The sequence below is a fragment of the Gymnogyps californianus genome, chromosome 1 (genome assembly GCF_018139145.2).
Source record: "Gymnogyps californianus isolate 813 chromosome 1, ASM1813914v2, whole genome shotgun sequence".
NCBI lineage: Eukaryota > Metazoa > Chordata > Aves > Accipitriformes > Cathartidae > Gymnogyps > Gymnogyps californianus.
In genome coordinates, this window is record NC_059471.1 from 58,215,869 (window position 1) to 58,233,787 (window position 17,919).

Below are 17,919 nucleotides of genomic sequence, written 5' to 3' on the forward strand. Positions count from 1 at the left end.
AAGTTTTATCAGCGTTTCCCAGAAATGCCTACTTTGATCCACAGAGGTTCTGTTGAAACCCATGATCTGAGTCTCGCTCCTCCTTTAAATATGTTTGCAGCTTGGAATTAACATTTTGGGCATGCAAAATGGAAGTCCAATGCAACAGCCTGCAAGATGGAAAAGTAATCTTTCTTCTATTCTATAGCCCTATCCCAGTGATTTTTTTTTTGTGGGACTACTCAGATAAGCAGTTAGAATATCAAGCCTTTAAAACATCAAGTTAATAATTCTCCGATGAAGATGCTGATTAAATTCATTCTTAAAATGAGCAAAAGCAGTGACTTTCACAAAATCGACCTTGCTTTTTTAGATCAAACAAAGTAGTATTTAAATCAGGAAAATTATTATCATCCTTCTCCTGATTTTTGCCTCAAAGCAGATGCTAATTTAAGTCTGATAAAGTCTAACAGTTATGCAGTGCTAGTAGAAAAAAATGCATAAATTGGATTATAAAGGAAGACAACGAGTATCTGGCTTACTTCAAAATGAAGATACATGAAAATAATTCATTTTTTAATTGTGTTTAAAAATTAAGATAAACATTTATCAGTTTCCTTCCCAGTACAAACCACTGTATTTTTTTTTTAGTAGAATTTTATTTGGGAGTGCTTTATATCAATACTGGGGGAAAGCAAATTGCCCATGTAACAATTCTCAGGTAATGGGCTATTTTGGTAGAGACCTCGTTTGCACAAATAATCCTCTTCTTAGAGATAACACCCGCATTTTCAATGGTCCTTGCTCTTTTTTCTGGGAATCGCCGATTGTGTTGACAACCTTCCTTTAATTGTACTTGTAATAAGCTATTTTCCCTTTTTTTTTTTTTTTTTATTTCTCCGCCACGCTTTCTCGCTTTGCACTGTGATTGCATGCCATCTGCCGGTTTAACCCATGACGATGGCTTGCCGCTCTTGATATTCACCATGCCAAAAATACCACTTCTCTTACCATAATGCTGCACCCTCCTGTTCATTGCTTCCATGGTTCCCCTCCTGAAAGTACCCATGATGCACAACGCTACGGCCGCCACTGTCTCTGCAGCAACAACTCCTGCAACAAGTGTTCCCTTCGCCGCAACAGCCACAGCAAATCAGGTTTGCTCCTTTTAAAGCTTTCTTTCACAAGATCCCGAACTCTAAATGAGTGCTGAGATTTTTATTTTAATTTTTTTTTTTTTAAAACAAAAAAAATTCTCCCGGAGAATTTTTTTTTTTTTTCTGTGTTTACCCCATCAAATTTTACTTTTATTTTTAAGTCGTTTATAGCAAGTGTTTGTGGGACAGGTTGCACTTATTTAGAGTTAACATTTGTTGCAAATAATGATGTAGCTGTGTTTTGTGTTGCGATGTTTGTACCTAATTATTGTGTAATTAACCCAGCTGGAGTTAGAATCACCATAGTACTGGACTACTTACAAAAGTCTATTATTAACTCCTAAGTTCAAAAGGAAGATCATCGCAGGTTTCAAACGTTCAGGTGTGTTAATGTAGCCTTCTCCATGCGGTGTGTGGAAGTGACTAATTTGTAAGCATGGAAGCTGTCTAAAATCACAAGTGGGACAAGGCAGCTGAAAAAAAATAGAAACAAAATTAAATGTTTTTTGTAAATGCTAGTGATCAAAACAGCACTCAAGATATTTATGACTATGCCTGCTTTATGTTTGAAAGTGTATCTTTAACCTGGGAATTATATTTCCCTAAGGAAGGATGTTGTTACAAAGAACCCCTAGGGTTATTGGCAGAGGCAGGCTAGGGAAGATGATACTTTCTCCTTTTCTTCTGCGGTTTGTTATGTTAATGGCAGTTTTCATTTTGGTAGGGTTTCCCCCTCCTCCTGTAGGACCGGATTCCCAGGGAAGACATATCTATTGCAGCTCAGAGTGTGTAGCTTTGACTCCCCTGTTGGGGCTGTAGAGATTCCCACCCCGATGTGCCCGGCATCTGCCGGGAGAGGGGTTTGCACAGCAGTTGGGTCGTTCTGGCTTTTCTGTTGCTTTGGGACCATGCTCAGGCACTTCCACCTGAGAGCTGTTTTCTCTCAGGTTTTGAGAGGTCAAACTGAGGGGGAAGCAAGCAGATTTGCTTACCAAGAGAAAGCAAAGGGCTATGTCCCCATCACCTTTCCTTGTGTTGCTCCTGGACAGACCGACAAGCTGTTGCAGACCTAGTAGAAACGCTCGCCTGTGGATTCATTCCCCTCCACCTGCCAAGGAATTACAAAGAAATCAGTGAAAATGTTTTGCTTAATAATGTTATACCAGCAGATTTATTTTTTTTTTTACTGACGGTCCCAGAACTATTTAAGTATCCCATGGAAAAATAGAAGTTGCCACAAGAGTTTATTTATAATAATTTAGGAAAAATATACTACCTCTGAAATACAACCTACTTTCTTAAAGAAACACAAACCATCCGTTTTCTCTATTTTTTTTTTAAAGGCTCATTTGCCAATATTGCGGTGTTTGTGCTTCTAGCGTTTTCATCAAAAGAGGGTTGTCGTTTTGTGTGTTCTTTTCTGAGAGCTAGCTTGTTTTAATGAAAAAATGCTTGGGACAAGGATGAGAGTGCAGCAGGTAAATGGTGCATTTCACTGTCCTTCCCAGAACAGTGTGTGCAGCAGAAAATTGTTTGGTGGTATCCAGTGTAGTTTTGTGATCCCAAAGTGGTGACAGAGGGACTTGAAGATGCCAAGGGACTATGAAAAAACGGGGCAGTGTGGGGAGGGGGTCAGCTGGGGACCCTCTCCAGCACGGAAATGCAGCTGGGGCAGCTCTACCACCTGCACTCCTCAGCACCAGAGGGGCTGACTGTGGCTGAAGTAGAATAAATACATGTACAAAAGGACCAGTAAGCAGTCTTTTTTTTTTTTAGTTAATAGGAATACTTTCACACAAGTAACTAGTGCCACGGGGGAGACATAGGTGTGCCTTAATGCACTTTCTCATCTAACAGGATAGCAGGCAGAGCCTCTCTGTTCCCAGTGCAGATTTTCTTTGCATTTTAAATGTAACAGGAGTTGTAAAAAGTGTCTGTCTCTATTTATTTAGTTGCATATATTTGTGTATGTGTACACATATAACTCCATGCTGAAATTAAAGGATAGTTTAACACAGGGATGGATTTCCACTTGTTTAACTTCAGCCATTTGGAAGTTCGGCATTCAGTTCATCTGCTTTTCTAGAAGTCCGTGTTAGGGCAAGGTAAATTGCCCTGGAGGGTCCTGCCTCTTTCTCTTGCCTGTGGAAGCAGTGTAGGTGCATAACCAAAGCTCTGCACCACTGCACGTGGAGGAGATGAATCCCACCCCAGCAGCTTTTCTCGTTGGCTTCTGTAGTGTGTGACATTGCTGTCTTTTTCTTCTCACTCCTGTCTTTGTTTTAGTCATTGCAAATCTTTAAAAGCTACTGTAAAAAACTGCATATTTGAAAGTAGGGAAAGTAGTAGTAGTTACTTCTTTATAAGAGGCAAATCTCCAAGTTTGCTGTTTATTTACAACCTCTTAAGAGTTGGAGACAAAGCTACAACACTGGGAAAGGCCCCATAGTAACTCTGTGGTCCTAACTCTCAGTATTTCTTCAGCCCAAGAAACACAGAAGGAGCAGGTAATTAACTTGGGTTAAGACTTTGTTCATGGTCGTAACGTCCTTTGTTCGTGTCCTCTTGTATGGATTTAAACTCTCTTGTGTATTTCAGAAAAGGAGTTTTTTATTCCCATCTAGATAAAATTTCCTTTTCTGGTCTGTGCCACACTGCTTTACATATCTGTGGGATATGGTTTCCTCTTTCCAGTGTCTCTACCGCACTTTTTTAATCAAGCTGCAGCCTTCAGCCCATCCCATTTCAGCTCCCACAGCTTCTCCTCACAATGCCAGGCATGAAAAGACAGTTGTAGCAGGGCTTAATCATTTAGCTCGATATCATTTGGCTTAGTATTCTGGCCTGGGGAAAGATTGCTGGACTTCCTTGGGTTGAGTGTGGTGATCCTGGTGTCCTTGAAAGGACAGTGGAAGGGAAAGTCAACATCCCAAAAGTTACAGAGTCTCAGCTGATGGCTAAAAAAACCTAACAACTCTGTTGGATCCAGTAAATTATTTAGTATGTGCTGTCAGCTTGTATTTTGAAAAAAGATGAGCTATGTCTCATGTCTTCTGTATGTCCTTTCTGAAAATAACATGAGTAACAGCTCAAAATGTGCCTGCATTTACACACGCGGTGTCAGTTGTGCTTGGCCAGCAACTCTGCGCGTTGTGTGTTCAATGTATGGCATGAGGCACGTGAGAAGATTGTGTAGGGTTAAAGGCTATACCGTAGTACATCTGTGCAGGGTGACACCAGTTAAGAATATATGGAAAATTGAAAGTCTCTTGCTTTTCCTGACTTACGGAAGTTAGGTTTTAAAACCAAAATAATTTTCTTGCAGTGTACTTCAGAGAGGAGGAGAATCACTTTGGCTCAGTGCAATGAAAACAAGATGGAGCAAAAGTGCTTTAGCAAACCCTGTTTTACAAATCCTGATTAAAAACTGACTCAGTTGATACAAGAACTGGTGTTGTTGCTGTCCACTGTGTGTGGACATCTTGTGAGGGGGTGTCCCCACTTACGCTAGCTGCCAGGCTGTGATGGAGGGTATGGAGGGGGGTACTTCAGCTTGGGATTTCCAGTGAAAGGTGGACTTCCAAAGGTATGTGAGGAGTCCGGGAGCATGACCAGTCAGAGGTGAGAGGTCCTTCCCCGTTTCCTCTTCCCCACTTCACAACTGCTCCAGCCGTTCCCACTAGAGTGGGGCTGGAAGCCGCAGGTGCTTAACCTCACTTCAGGGTTAGATCCTTAAGGAACTACGTTCAGTTGTTGTTTGGGGATGCTGACAACGCTTACTTGGAGGATGGAACCACCAAAGTTCCAAGTAGTGTGAAATGACAGCGAGAAGCAGCATTGGGGCGTGTATGCGGAGGGTTTGGTCCTGGCTCCCTCTAGTGCATGCATGTGGGCAGAGGTAGGTAAAACATCTTATTTAAAATATTAATACAGTAATTGTGTGTAAATATATACTTCAGAGATCTTTAACAAAGCTTTTAATTATTACTCCTGTAGCTAGTGGACTAGCAGTACTCGAGCAAGCAAGGAAACTGTTACCTGCTCAGCTCCATTCACAGGTAGCCATAAGATTTCACAGAGGATGATCTGTCCTAACATTATTTGAGAGAGGTGTGATTCTGAATTCTGGGACTGAATTTCAATTTTTAATAATGCCAACACCTGCTTTGGGGGGCTTTAAATTTCTAAGTAGAAAGCCTTACTATTGCTTCATTTACATATATGCATTGGTGAGTCCTACAAGGATTAAAAGGTTAGGACTCAGCCTGAAATTAAGACACCTAAGTGTTGGTGTCTGAAGTTTAAGTACCCATTGTAGACTGTGAAGGTTATCAGCACAGTCAGATAAGTCTGGAGAATAGTCTGGCTCACCCTTCAAAAGTCACACAGGACTTGGTTCAGTTGCCTAAACATGTGTCTACCTGACATTTAAGATTGTCCTAAGATAACTTTGGATGTCTAGGTTATCCAAGACATTTTGACAAGCTTGACAGATGCAATACAGGACCTACAGACAAATCTACATGCTTCTGAACTGGCAGCTGGATGACAGGCAGGAGACCTTAGCCCAAATGGTACTAAAAGCCTGGTGAGCAAATGACCTGAGCCTGCAGTGGGTGATCACATGAAGTGATTTCCAGGCTCCGTTAGCTTACTGACTAGGTTGTATCACCCCATTGACTGCAATGGGAGGTTAAGACACCAGCATTTCTGTGTCTTAATCTGTGTCCTCAAGCTCAGTGGGTGCTTCCTTAGTTCTTGGTTATTACAGGGCAATTACCCAATTGCAAATGATTTTAAAGAAAATAGTCTGGCTCACATCACTTCAGTGCAGAACAGTACATGGCGTTATTTTCTGTAGCAATGAAAATGGGCCAAAGTGACAGTATAAAATAGCATTACAGAGAATGCTGCTTAAAGATGTTATTTAGTGACAACATTATTCTACTGGTTATATGGCCTTTAACTGAGAAGGAAAAATTAAAAGGCATATCCAGTAGAAAAATTAAATACTCATAGGCCATGTCTGAAAAGACGTATCAGATCAACAGGCTGTCTCATGCTAAGGATTGTGATTATCTAGCACAGCTGTTTTAAATTATGCATCAGCGTTCGCACTAAATTAGGTGGCAATTATGCAGATATTAATTATGAATTCATTCAGTAGCCTTCAGTTTTGTCAAAATCTGTAAAAATACAATGAAGTGAAAATAAAAATAGTTTTGTTACATTTGAGTGCCACAAACAAAAGGACAATTAAAATATTTGCCCCAGAATTCAAAAAGTAGTTAACATAGCGTAAAATACAAACATGCCAAATGTTTAATGGGGATTTGGGACGCCGTGCATGACAGCTCCCTCGGGAGGGAGGGGAGCCGGGATGTGCAGCAACAGAGCCCCTCTCCTTGCCAAGGTGCCCACAAAGGCAGCCGCCACTCCCAAAGGAGGGAGGTTGTCCTTAGAGCGAAATGTCATGTGGCACCTACTCAAGCTAATTTCTCCTTCTGCATAAAGCAGAAGCGCCGGTTGCTCCCTCTTGCAAATATTGCCTGGTGTCCCCAAAAAGGGCTTCCTCTCCTGTCTCCCCATCTAACCCCGGGAAGCCTTCTGGCAGGGCAGAGGGCTGTCCTCAGCGCTGCTGACAAGGCTTTTTCTGCCTCACGTTCCCTTTCTTCCTTGTGGAAACCTGCTGAACTTGTAAACAGGGAGAAGAGGAGCAATATACTGAGAAAATGAATTGAAAAATCTGGAAGGTAGTAGGAAGCAGCCTGTTTTGTTGGTTAAAAGCAAGCTTTTGAGAAGGAAGGTGGGAAGGGGAAACAAATGTTATTTACATCTTTAGTGCCAGTATACAACATCGTTACAAATAAGAGCCTATGCAAAATTCTTGTTAGTGATTTGAAAAGCTTTAATTGCAGTTTCTAAGGGAGTGGGGGAACAGGTAGGAAAGCACTTCTGCTGTGAATAATAAGTATCTAAACAATTTTTGTCTTTTTTTTGACTGAAAATTTTGGTATAAAAATTCCATAAAGTCCCAAGTGAAATACTCCTATAGAAAATTCTGTTCTAACTGCAGAAAGGGCAATTTGAATCTGACATTAAAAAGTCCAAAAAAGGAGACAGAGGAACAGGTTCCTTTCTCAGACACATTATCAGAGGGGATGCTTGCAGGGAGCAAGCCCTGGGCTGAACAGTGTTGGGCATCTAGCGAGCCCATGTATGGTGCCATGCTGCTCCACATAGAGGTACCGGCAAGCCTGGGCATCTGGATGCAGGACTGGACATCTTGCCTTGTACCCACACCAGGCTGGAAAAATGAACCTAAATGATCATTGATCATGAAGAGTCATTTCTGTAGAGAAGGTATTTGAATAGCAATAGCTTGTCATGGTAGGAAAGGCAAACTTAAACCGCTTGCTGCCTCTTTCATGCTAGACACCCAAGAATCACAAGCCTCAATTCAATCAAGTTACCTTGTCTGAAGACACTGAGTTACATGTAAGTAGCTGTAACTTTCAGAATTAACAGCTTGCAGACTCAACGAGTGACAGTTTCCAATCTTAAAGCCCACAACAAATCTCAAGCAGTGTCAAGAAAAGACCCTTTGAATTGCCTTGAAACAACTGACGTTACAAAATACGTGGCAGAACTTTGCTTTCTTAAACTGTAAGCCAAAAGATTACGTTGGAAAATGTAAAGGAACTCTGTTTTAAGTCTCAGGCAGACTTTAACCAAGTCTTTGTTTTAGTAACATTTTTTGGTCTCTTAAGATAGCATGTTGTTCCTGTGTAGATGATGAAGACTTCTGGCAGGCTTGCATACAGAGTTTTAGATCACATGCTCATATACAAGAAGCCAGTGGGAAGAAATGGAAGATCTCTGTTGGGGCTTTTTTTAGAAATTCCCCCTTCACACCCCGCCGCCCCTGTAGAGAGGGACTGAAACCTGACTTCCTCTGATAGCCTGCTAGATGGCAGTATCACATAACATGAGCAGTAGGCAAAGGCAAACACTTATTTCTTTTATATAACAAAAATCAAGACATATTTCCCTTTCCTGTTATAGACTGGTTTAGCTTTCATATCAATGCAATTAAAAAAATGTATTTATTTTTGATATGATAACTTCCTTTTGTGTTTTTGCTTTCAATTATTCAACAAATGATACTTTGACAAGTTGAGTAAAAGTCTTTTGGGGCACATATTTATTATTTAAACATAGGAAAATTTTTCTGAGGTCAGCTCATTTTGTAGGCATTTGGGGAAAAATTAGTTTGTTTCATTGTGCTTAGCATGTACACACAGCTCGTGTGAGTCTGGTTTTTTCCATCATAAAATTTTAACAACACAGTGCAGTGCAGAGCTCCAGATGTACCTTTTGGGGATTCTGTTCTTTGAAATAATTGCATCTGGACATCTCTAGCTGCTCCAACTGTTTTCCCTTGAATTAAACTAACACTGTATTTTTATCTCAATGTACGATTTATTGCCCACCAGAAATGCCAGTCTTTGACTTTGAGTGTGCAGGAGGCTGCCCACATAACCACAGTGGAAACATCTATTTATTTATTTGTTTGTTTGTTTGTTGTACCTGTCGTGATTTTCAGCTTGAGGCAGAGATTTGTTAACTTTGACTGACTTCATATTTGGCACAATATTATCTGCAGTGACACACAATAGTATGTCTGTCTGTTTATGTGAGAGTATTCAGATAAGAAAATTAAGGAAGCGCTAAGCAGTCAGGAACATTAAGATTTCCTTAGAGAAGTTATAAGTATAGTGAGTTTTCTAAAACTGACACAAGTGTTATAACTGTGGTGTCTGATGAGTAACCTCGATGAACGTAAATTTGGTACCTTTCTGTGTTTGAGTTAAGTTCTGGATGTTGCAGTGGACGGTCCCTTGCTTGGAAGGGAGTCTGAACTGGAGTGCCAGATTTTGGGAGAGGAGGGGTTTCTGCTGGGGAACCTGCAGAAGTGCTAGCCGTGCTCTGCATGCAGCAGCAGCGTTCGCCTAAAAGCGATGCCATATGTGTAGTGGCAGCCTCATCTTGCATGATTTGGGCATGCATGATGTGTAAGAGGAAAATATGAAACAGGTTTTGTTAAAAGAAAGAAAAACACTAGGTGAGGACACCTAAGAAAGTGCAGGTTTGGAGAAGTAACACCCCCACAAGAGGAATATGGGCACTTTCACAGGTAATGCACAACGTGTGCTTGGCCTTTCACTCCTTTGTGCTGTCGGTTCCTCTGCGTAAGCCTATTCTGGCAGTTTCTAAAATTCAAGAAGAGAAGGAAAATGACCTGAAAGTAGGAAGTAAAAAACACAGATGATTGCAGTAGCTCAGACGTGCTGAAAGGCAAAATTGAGTGGCTATTCAAAACAGTCACTGTACGGGTGCTCCTAAAATATTACAGTAGTGTTTTTTTCATTTCTGTGTAGTCTATCTGCTGCCTGTGCAATTAGTTAAAAATGGATTTTGGTAGAATGTATTAGAGTATGTTATGATCAATTTTTAGTACTGCATTATTTATTACTTTAAAGAAGAATAAATAAAGCCAGATTGCTTTCATTTTTAAAACAACTAGTCCTATTTCTTCGGAGTGAGTAAATACCTATTAAGTTGAACTTAAATATTATACATTATTACGTGAGTAAATACCTATTGAAGCTCATAAGCATGCTAAGGAGTTGGCAGCACAAGTGGCTTTGGACTCTCTTTCAGGACTTTGTGAATATTAAATGAGAAGAATGATGCTGTTGAACCTTTGAGCCCTTTGGGATCCCATAGTTGCCTTGATCTTTTCTTTAGATCATCATGAAGAGCTGGATTCAGACAAGGTCTTTGTCGGCTTTATGACACCCTGATGGCCAACAGCTTGTGCCTGATGGAATGAAAATGTGCTAGCAGATGTGCCCACTTGAGCATGGACATCTGACCGTCAGCCATTTCCAGAGGCATATTATCATGTGGGACAGGCAGAACTGGGCACGCTCAGATTTAGGGAAGAAAAGAGAGAATGCAGCAGGGCACCAGAATTACCATGTCAGGGGATGGGCTGTGAGAAAGCCAAGCAAACAGGACCTCCACCTCTCAGGAAACACCTGATGCCCCCTACATTAGCCGCTGTATGGGCCCGCAACCGAGGAGATCATCTGTGGCCTAGATATCTCACCCTTTATATACAAATCAGAGGTCACCTTATTGATGAGCAAAGTAGACAAATGTATTGGGGATGCATTGGATTAATGGAGAAGCAATAAGATAAAAATCCTCCTTCACCCCTGAACTGAGGAGAGGTCCACAGTTAGTGAGAAAAACGAAGCACGTATACATTAAATCATAATATGCTGGAAATGAGAATGAGGTTTCTGGCCATCAAGAGAGGAGGAGTAGCAAAGGAAAGAAGCCAGCGATGCAAGGTGGAGCTCAGTATGTTTATGAAAAGCGATGAAGTGTTTGGCAGTGATACAGGGGTAACAAATTGCTTTCGGCAGGTCCCGCCAACTCTGTTAGTAGTTCCTTTAGGTTTTGTTTGGGGATACGTTTATTCAGGTTTTTTTCTTTTCAGTGTTTGCAGATGACCCTGTAGAAAGATGCTAGTTTGACACTAGTTTTACAGGGGTACGAAACGGTGACCATGGATTTTGAAAGTGGAAAGGGACAAATGAGTGAGGCAGGCCTGAGGTTAGATGGGTGCACGAATGTGCAAATGTATTCGGTAGAGACAAGGAAGGGAGGCTCTTGCGGCAGTGACAAGACCTGCGACGTAGTGCAGGCAGTAGGTCAGGAAGGGACTTCCAGCAGGGGATTACAGCTAGTGCCAGGACCAGGAAAGGGTCCAGGACAACAGCTAAGGTGGGAGCGATGAGGCGTGGGTACCGAGCGCCTTTCCACCCTGAGCGTTGGGAGCAGGCAGGCTGCTTTTAATGCAAGCGAGAGTTGGAGCTGACTCAGCTGTTAGCCAGTGGAGGACAGGGGCAAATCCCATCCCTTGAGGGAGCGTCGGTGGGAGTCCCGGGGTGGGGGATTGGAAAGCTTGTGCTGGTGCTCCGTGGAGGTGCTGCTGCTGAAGCCGTGGAGAAATAGGAGGTGAAAAAGTCCATCTGTAAGGCTATGTAAAAATTAAGTAAGACCAAGCCTAACTGATACAATGATTACTCTCAGTAAATGTCTGAATATTTACTCATCTTTTTCCACTTTTGATTAAAAAAAAAAAAAGACTGATTTATTTTGAAGAAAAATAACAAGGCGCATGCCACAAAAGAGCATTCTAAGAGAAAATGAAAAATAATGAGATGGAGGCATTTCCCAAAGGCATGGAGAAATATAAATAGTCTTGGGTTTCATGTCAAAGGGAAGAAATACTTGGCGTTAGTTTTATTTTTAGAAAGCGGGAGAAGTTATGAGACAGCCTGATATGAGTCGGCTGTCTGAAAATATCTGTTGTTTTTAATGTATACCCTAGATACATCTGACCAGTCTGCTACTCGTGTGAAAAACATGAAAATAGAAAATGTCACTGTGGTAGGATTCATCTGCCCTGACGCAGGTGTCTAAAAGTTAACTACCTCAGTGTGAACTGTTTGCCGCAGACTCTTACATTTGGCGGAGGGGGAAAAAGCATCATGAGTTGATAATCTGTCTCATGCTAAAATATATTGACATAGACTAAGAAGATGTAAAATAGGGTGACCAGCTGAGGTGTACGTGTCTGAAATCATCTGAGATGAATCTTGTCTACAAGAAACTCCTATTACTACTTTGCTTTTAAAATGAACGGCTGAGCAGTCTAAAATGTTTACTGCATATGAGTTCATGTTTAGAGGGATAAGTACTTCGCAATGTGGAGATCAAATACGTTCTTAATGCCCCCTTAAAATGCATTAACATTTACAGAGCAAAGTGTGATTTGGAGAAATAATTTCAAAACTTCTGAAAGAGAAACATGTCAGAGGCAGATGCAAAGTTATGTTTTCCAGCTGATCCACTGTGACAGGTCTTTAGTTGAACAAGAGTTCATGTACACTGAATTCCTGCAGAATGGTAAATTTTCTGTATTCATTGTTGTATAATAAATCTGGAACTGGAAACAGAATTTAACATTGAGAGAATAAAGAAGCTTCGTGAGTTGTAGCTTCAAAACAGAAAATCTCAAGCCAAACAGTGTTCTTGAAATTCCTAATACCCAGTCATGATTCTAGGTAATTTGATTAATTCTGTGAACTATATCAAGTAAAGCAGTGCACATAGTAACCTGGGTGTCAGCAGAGAGTTCACAAAGGTGGAATTTCCACCTTAATTTAAAAGAGATTCTCAATTTTACTTTTTAAGTCTTGAGACAGCCGCCTTTGCTGGGTCTGAGGAAATCCCAAGCTGATGTTGATTTGTCTGCTGCGTACCATGGGTTGGTAGTTCGGTGAGAAGCTGAAACCATTGCCAGTAACATCTCTTGGTTGTCATTCCCATGGACGACACTGCAGAACTGTATCACCCTTAGGAGCAACCCTGGCTGAATTCAGGGATGTTGTGTGTTGCACAGGGGGCTTAATGACCACTGTGGTCATTCAGAGGTACTGAAAGCAAAGGTCTGAAAGAGCCATGCTCTCATAGAAAAGAGAGAAAGTCTTGGCATTTGGGAGCTGAAAATGTCACCTCTAAAGAGCTGGGAAATTTAGAAGAGCAAATGCTTCTTGGCAGTTAGAAAGTAGTTTGCAGAAATTTAGGTTCACTCTATGTATGACTAGTTTCAGTGAGATCTAGTAACTAACATGGGCACAATTTTAGTGATTTTAGTCTAAAGGGTAGCCAGCTTTCTGGCACTTCAAACAGGTACCAAGCAAGAAGGCAGTGGAGAGGGTACCCTATGTCTGTGATTGCCTCCAAAAAATGCCCTTTGCTGTTATTAAATCTTCTGTGCATTACTACCCCAGAATGTAAGTGCCAGGCCATTCTGCTTATGCTAGAAATAGTGTTCTTACTAGATCTCTTACTGCAGCAGCGGAAGGTATGTTTTCTGGCACGTCTGTATCCACACCTGTGGATCTTATCCATACAGAGCATGAGAAAATGCTTTCCTGTGCTTGACCTGTAGATCTTTGTACATGGGACAATGCACACTCATTGTATAGTCTTATTTTTCAGGGTTTTATGCTTATATATACTATGGTAAAAGTGTCAATACATTATATCAAGTTTCTGTGAAGTATAATGATATAATAGTATCACTGCAAATACAAGAAGTCATATATATGTACATTTGAGATGTAATTCTTCGAATGGTAGTGAACATGAAGGTTGTTGGACCTATTTACAAGTAACAAGGGAGTGCAGACTCTGTAGTAAGTGTTTGCAGGGATGTTCCTTCGTCAGTATGTTCTGTAGAGCTTCTCCTCTTTCATCATGCAAGCAATGGAGCAATTAGCAGCGATGCAGACTTAGATAGCCTCCGTCTTCCATCACAGTTTATTACTTCGTTTGTAGATTAAACAGAAGAGGTTCACAGTGTGTTTTCCATGTAAAGTAGTTTAGCATTTTATGTTTCTCTGTCAGACACAGTGAAAAAAACAGTTGCAGAAGCTGATACATGTGTATGTAGCTATGGCAGAGTTGTGATATCTTTTGAGAAATAGGGTGTGAACATATAATTAAAGACGACGGGATACGTTTTACACTTTGCGGCTAAGGTTAAAAAAAAAAAAATGTAGCTCCTCAGTTCTCCCTCTCCGCACTGGAGAAGCTTGTGCTGAAGGAGAGACTTGAGGCTTTTTTCCTAGGAGGACTCCTACGTGTACTAGAAATAGCCAGGGTGCGACGTGCCCTAGTTACATCCCCTGCACGAGCGGCGGCGCGGCGAGGACGATGTGGTGCGGGAGCAAGCCGGCTCCGTAGCCACTGGCTGTGGGAGAAGCATGGTCCATGGTCGGGAGAGCTCCAGCTGCTCCTCCTACACCCGCAGCCGGGTAAACAGGACGTGCTCGCACACAAAAGGAAAGTGTTTACATTGTCTTCACTGTTTCCTGAGTTTCGAGAGGAGGGGAGAAACGGCAAGAATAGGGACGGGGCAGTGGAAGTCCTTACCTGGGCTCTGCCGCTCGCCGGAGCAGGGCAGGGAAGGGGGTCCCTGCTCTTTCACGCTGCCCAGGACCCCTCCATCGCGCCTGGCACGCGGCAGGGTGAGTTGCACTTGGGTTAATCAAAGCGCCGGGGATAGTCCTACCCTTTTCCTGAGAAACAGCCTGAGATTAGGCCCTCTGCCTTCCCTGTCACACATTTTGGGGGAATTGGGAGCATCAGTCTTGTGGGGTTGTTTGACCTTTTAGGATGTCTCGGCATAAGGGGCAGTGATCTGTCTCCCTGTACAGGGAGAAAAAAGCTATAGAAAATGCAAGTTTATCCCCTCAAAAGTTGGCAGATGATGTAGCCAGCTGCAGTGTCTGAAATTCTCTTTTTTTACACTGAGTAGATTTCAGGTTGTGTCCCATTAAATCAGACCTTAGGATCCCTTAAATACACTTGCGTGATTATGGCTAACCCAGTATAGCTAAAGCTGCTTTATTAATTACATTCACGTGTTGGGTTGTAACATGCTAAAAATATCAGTGCTGATAATCTTGGTCACTTCTTTTCAGCACGGCTACGTTCCTTGTACATACTGTCAAATTACCGTGCTGTAGATGGACCAGGGTTATCACAGGCAGGGCTTTATTATTTCAGCAAAGGTATTTCTTTGTTATTTCAATAGGAAACAGAAGATAGGTGATAAGCTAACAAACTCACAATGGGTGGAAGTTCATTAAAAATGTATGTCCTTGTTGTATGTATGATGTATTTAGATGTTAAGCCCTTTGGAGCAGCAGGTGTTTGTACAGCGTCATTACAATGGGGCCTCGTGTGTCACCAGATTTTCAGTGCTGATGGTAATCAAAGATGACTTTTTGGCATGCTGGCAAGTTAGGTGGGGTCAGGGAGCTGGTCGTTGTGTACAGAGAGCAAGGCAGTTGTGGTTGTGAGGTGTGTTAAAATGGGACTGGGCAGGGGACGAGAACAAGCTCCTTCCACGCAGAGGCGAGCGTGTTTCTTGTTGGCAATCTGTATGTCAGAGGTAGTATGTTGCTGAAGTTATTTTCAAAACACCTTTTTTTTTTTCTTTTAAAATAAATACGGCATTAAGCAGCAGTCTAGTAATACACAAGTCGGTCAAAGTGCTGTCATGACTGTCTTGCATACCACCTACAAATACAGCTTAAAAATATGTCAAGTGCCAAATTAAACAGGGAGAGCAGGCGATGCACTCTAATTCCTTGACTTGTGCTTAAGTCTGGAGGACAGATAGCAACGGCGTGATAAAACATCACACCCCTAGCTTTTGACTTCGCTTTCACCGACAGCCATTTCAGGCAGGTGATGGAAATCTGCACTGTTTTCCAGTACTGTGAGCAGGTTGAGTTGGTTGCTGGGCACATTGCGCATTTAACCTTCACAGTATTGGAAGCGTGAGAGTTTGCATCTGTAAAACGGTTCCTTCACCTTCAGTTTGAGACATTGTGGAGGTAAAGCAGCAAGGTTAGTGACTAGCTAGGTGCACAGAGGTACCATTACGATCATCCCCCTGGATCCCCTGACATAAGGAAGCGTGAAAAACCCTCTCAAGTTTGCTGACCTGCAGATAATTTTTTTAGGCAATGAGCCGCTGCCAGAAGTGCATTGAAAAGACACTTTAGCTTCTTGAAAACACCCAGCGCAGTACATTTTTTTTGCTTGTTAGTGGCGAGGGGTCCTGCCTCCACCGTTTCCCCTGGTCATTCCTGACTTCGTGGGAGCAGGGTGGGAGCTGGAGAATCGCACCAAGCACCGATGCACTTTTGAGCTTCCTCGGGAGGCGCAGGGCTGCTTCCCCCTCCACAGAGAGCCAGGGTGCTGAGGGTACTCACCCCACCTCCCGCCAGGCCCTTCCTTTGTGGCTTCGGCGCCATCTCCAGTATTTTGACATAAAATACCCCCTCTGCGTGTTCTCACGCACGTGAGGATGCGTGTGCAGGAGGAAGATGACCAGGTTTGTGAAACGCAAACGCCTCCCAGGAGCGTGAGGATATGGGATGCTGTCCCATACGGGATGCTGTCCTGGACGAACTGTGCCCGAGCTTAGTTAGCCTAGCGCCGGCCGTCTGGGCAAACTGCTCTCCCCATGTCACCTAAAAGCGCGATCATGCTTTCCTTTCTCTTAACAGATAATCCTGAAATAGCCGGCAGGAGCGGAACGGAGTGTCACGAAGCCTCCCTGCGGACGGCCAAGCACGGCTACTGTACATACTACCCCGTCTCCTCCTCTCTAGAGTTGCCACAAACTGCATGCTAAGTCAAGAATTTGTTCTTACGGACAAATCACAAACTCGAAAAAGCTAGTGCTGCTATGTCATATATGAATATTAAATATGGTATGCTTACTATACTCCAACCTAAAATAGTTAACTACCTGATACCAGCTGTGATGTTTCAAGACATAAAGGGTAACATTTAGTTTTAAAGATTTTCTAAGCATAGTTTAATTCTTGCAAATATTGTCTTTTCTCCATAACTATACCTAACAGAAATGGTCCAGTTAAGTTAGTCTCGTGAGATTCAGTGTTTATGAATCTTTCGAGCTCAGCAATAATTAAGTTGTATTGGCTAAAAACTTATCCCAGTTGCAGGTTCAATTTTCACCCGAACTATGATTGGGGTTTTTCTTCTTGGTTAAAAAAAATCTTGGTTTTGCTCCCCTAGTGAGTTGATTCCAAGACAGAGGAAGTGAAACGCAGCCCAGTGTCCTGCACATCACCCTGCCAATCTGAATATTTTTAGCCAGGAGTCCAAAGTAAAGCACAAATTCTTTAGATGCACATGGTTGGTGTTTGACTTGTATGGAGAAGTTGCATTTGAATCATAGCAGAATAGCAGAAGAAAACTAAAAAATTTTGCACAGTATGAACTTCATACCCCTTTCAATCCCCAAAAGAACAAAGTCTTGAGAATATTATTTTACGAGTATATTTATAATGTTTTTAAAAGAGACTCTGCAGAAGTGCCTAAATTTTGTCACATCAGACTTGATGAAAGTGAGCCTGATGCCAACAGTCAAATCTCACCGGAAGCAAATAATCTTTCAAACTCATAGTCAGGTTACCAAAAAAATCCAAGCTGTTAAGAAGTAACTTCTAGAAGTGTAAAATCAAACAAACAAACAAACAAAAGACCAAACTAACAAAAGAAAAGGCAAAAAAGAAGGCTGTAGATGAAGAGATTTGTATGATACTCTAATTTAATTAAAATTCAGTTGAGTCACTGAAACCTCATAGGTGACTTTAATCTAGACTATTAACTGAACACTAAGAATGTAGAATGAGATTCAGTTTAATAAATCATTACTGTATTTGCATTTTTTTAATTGGATTACAAGATTGTAACCAGATTAGAGTGGAGAAAAAAAATAGTTCTTTTAATTGTTTTTCTTTAAAAACATATTTTATGTCACAAAAGTATGAAGATATCTTTAATACAATTATATACATGTTATATATACATACATACATATATATGGATGAAGCAGATTTTAATGTTGTTTACTTTTTTAAATACTTTGTTGATTTACAAGGTAATTATATATGTATAATTAAAATTTCATTTGTTTGATTTGAGATTTGTTTCAAGCACTATTGTACCAAATATTTCATATTTCACATTTTATATGTTGCACATGTATCACATAAATGACATAGTTTTTAAATTATTGTTTAAAAAAAAC

The 17,919-nt window shown here is 41.5% G+C and overlaps 1 protein-coding gene across 3 annotated transcripts in view; it reads left to right on the forward strand.

Moving 5' to 3' along the window:
* Window positions 1-17,716, forward strand: part of MBNL2 (muscleblind like splicing regulator 2) — a 93,599-nt gene extending 75,883 nt beyond the window's left edge. For 2 of the 3 annotated variants that reach the window (XM_050891704.1, XM_050891696.1), the window contains 2 exons: window positions 1,042-1,136; window positions 16,367-16,444. In XM_050891704.1, coding sequence (XP_050747661.1) covers window positions 1,042-1,136; window positions 16,367-16,381 — 110 coding nt within the window. In that variant the 3' untranslated portion in view covers window positions 16,382-16,444. Of the gene's footprint in view, window positions 1-1,041; window positions 1,137-16,366 lie in introns of all 3 variants that reach the window. The other variant, XM_050891687.1, reaches the window with a different exon arrangement.
* Window positions 17,717-17,919: the final 203 nt, after the last annotated feature.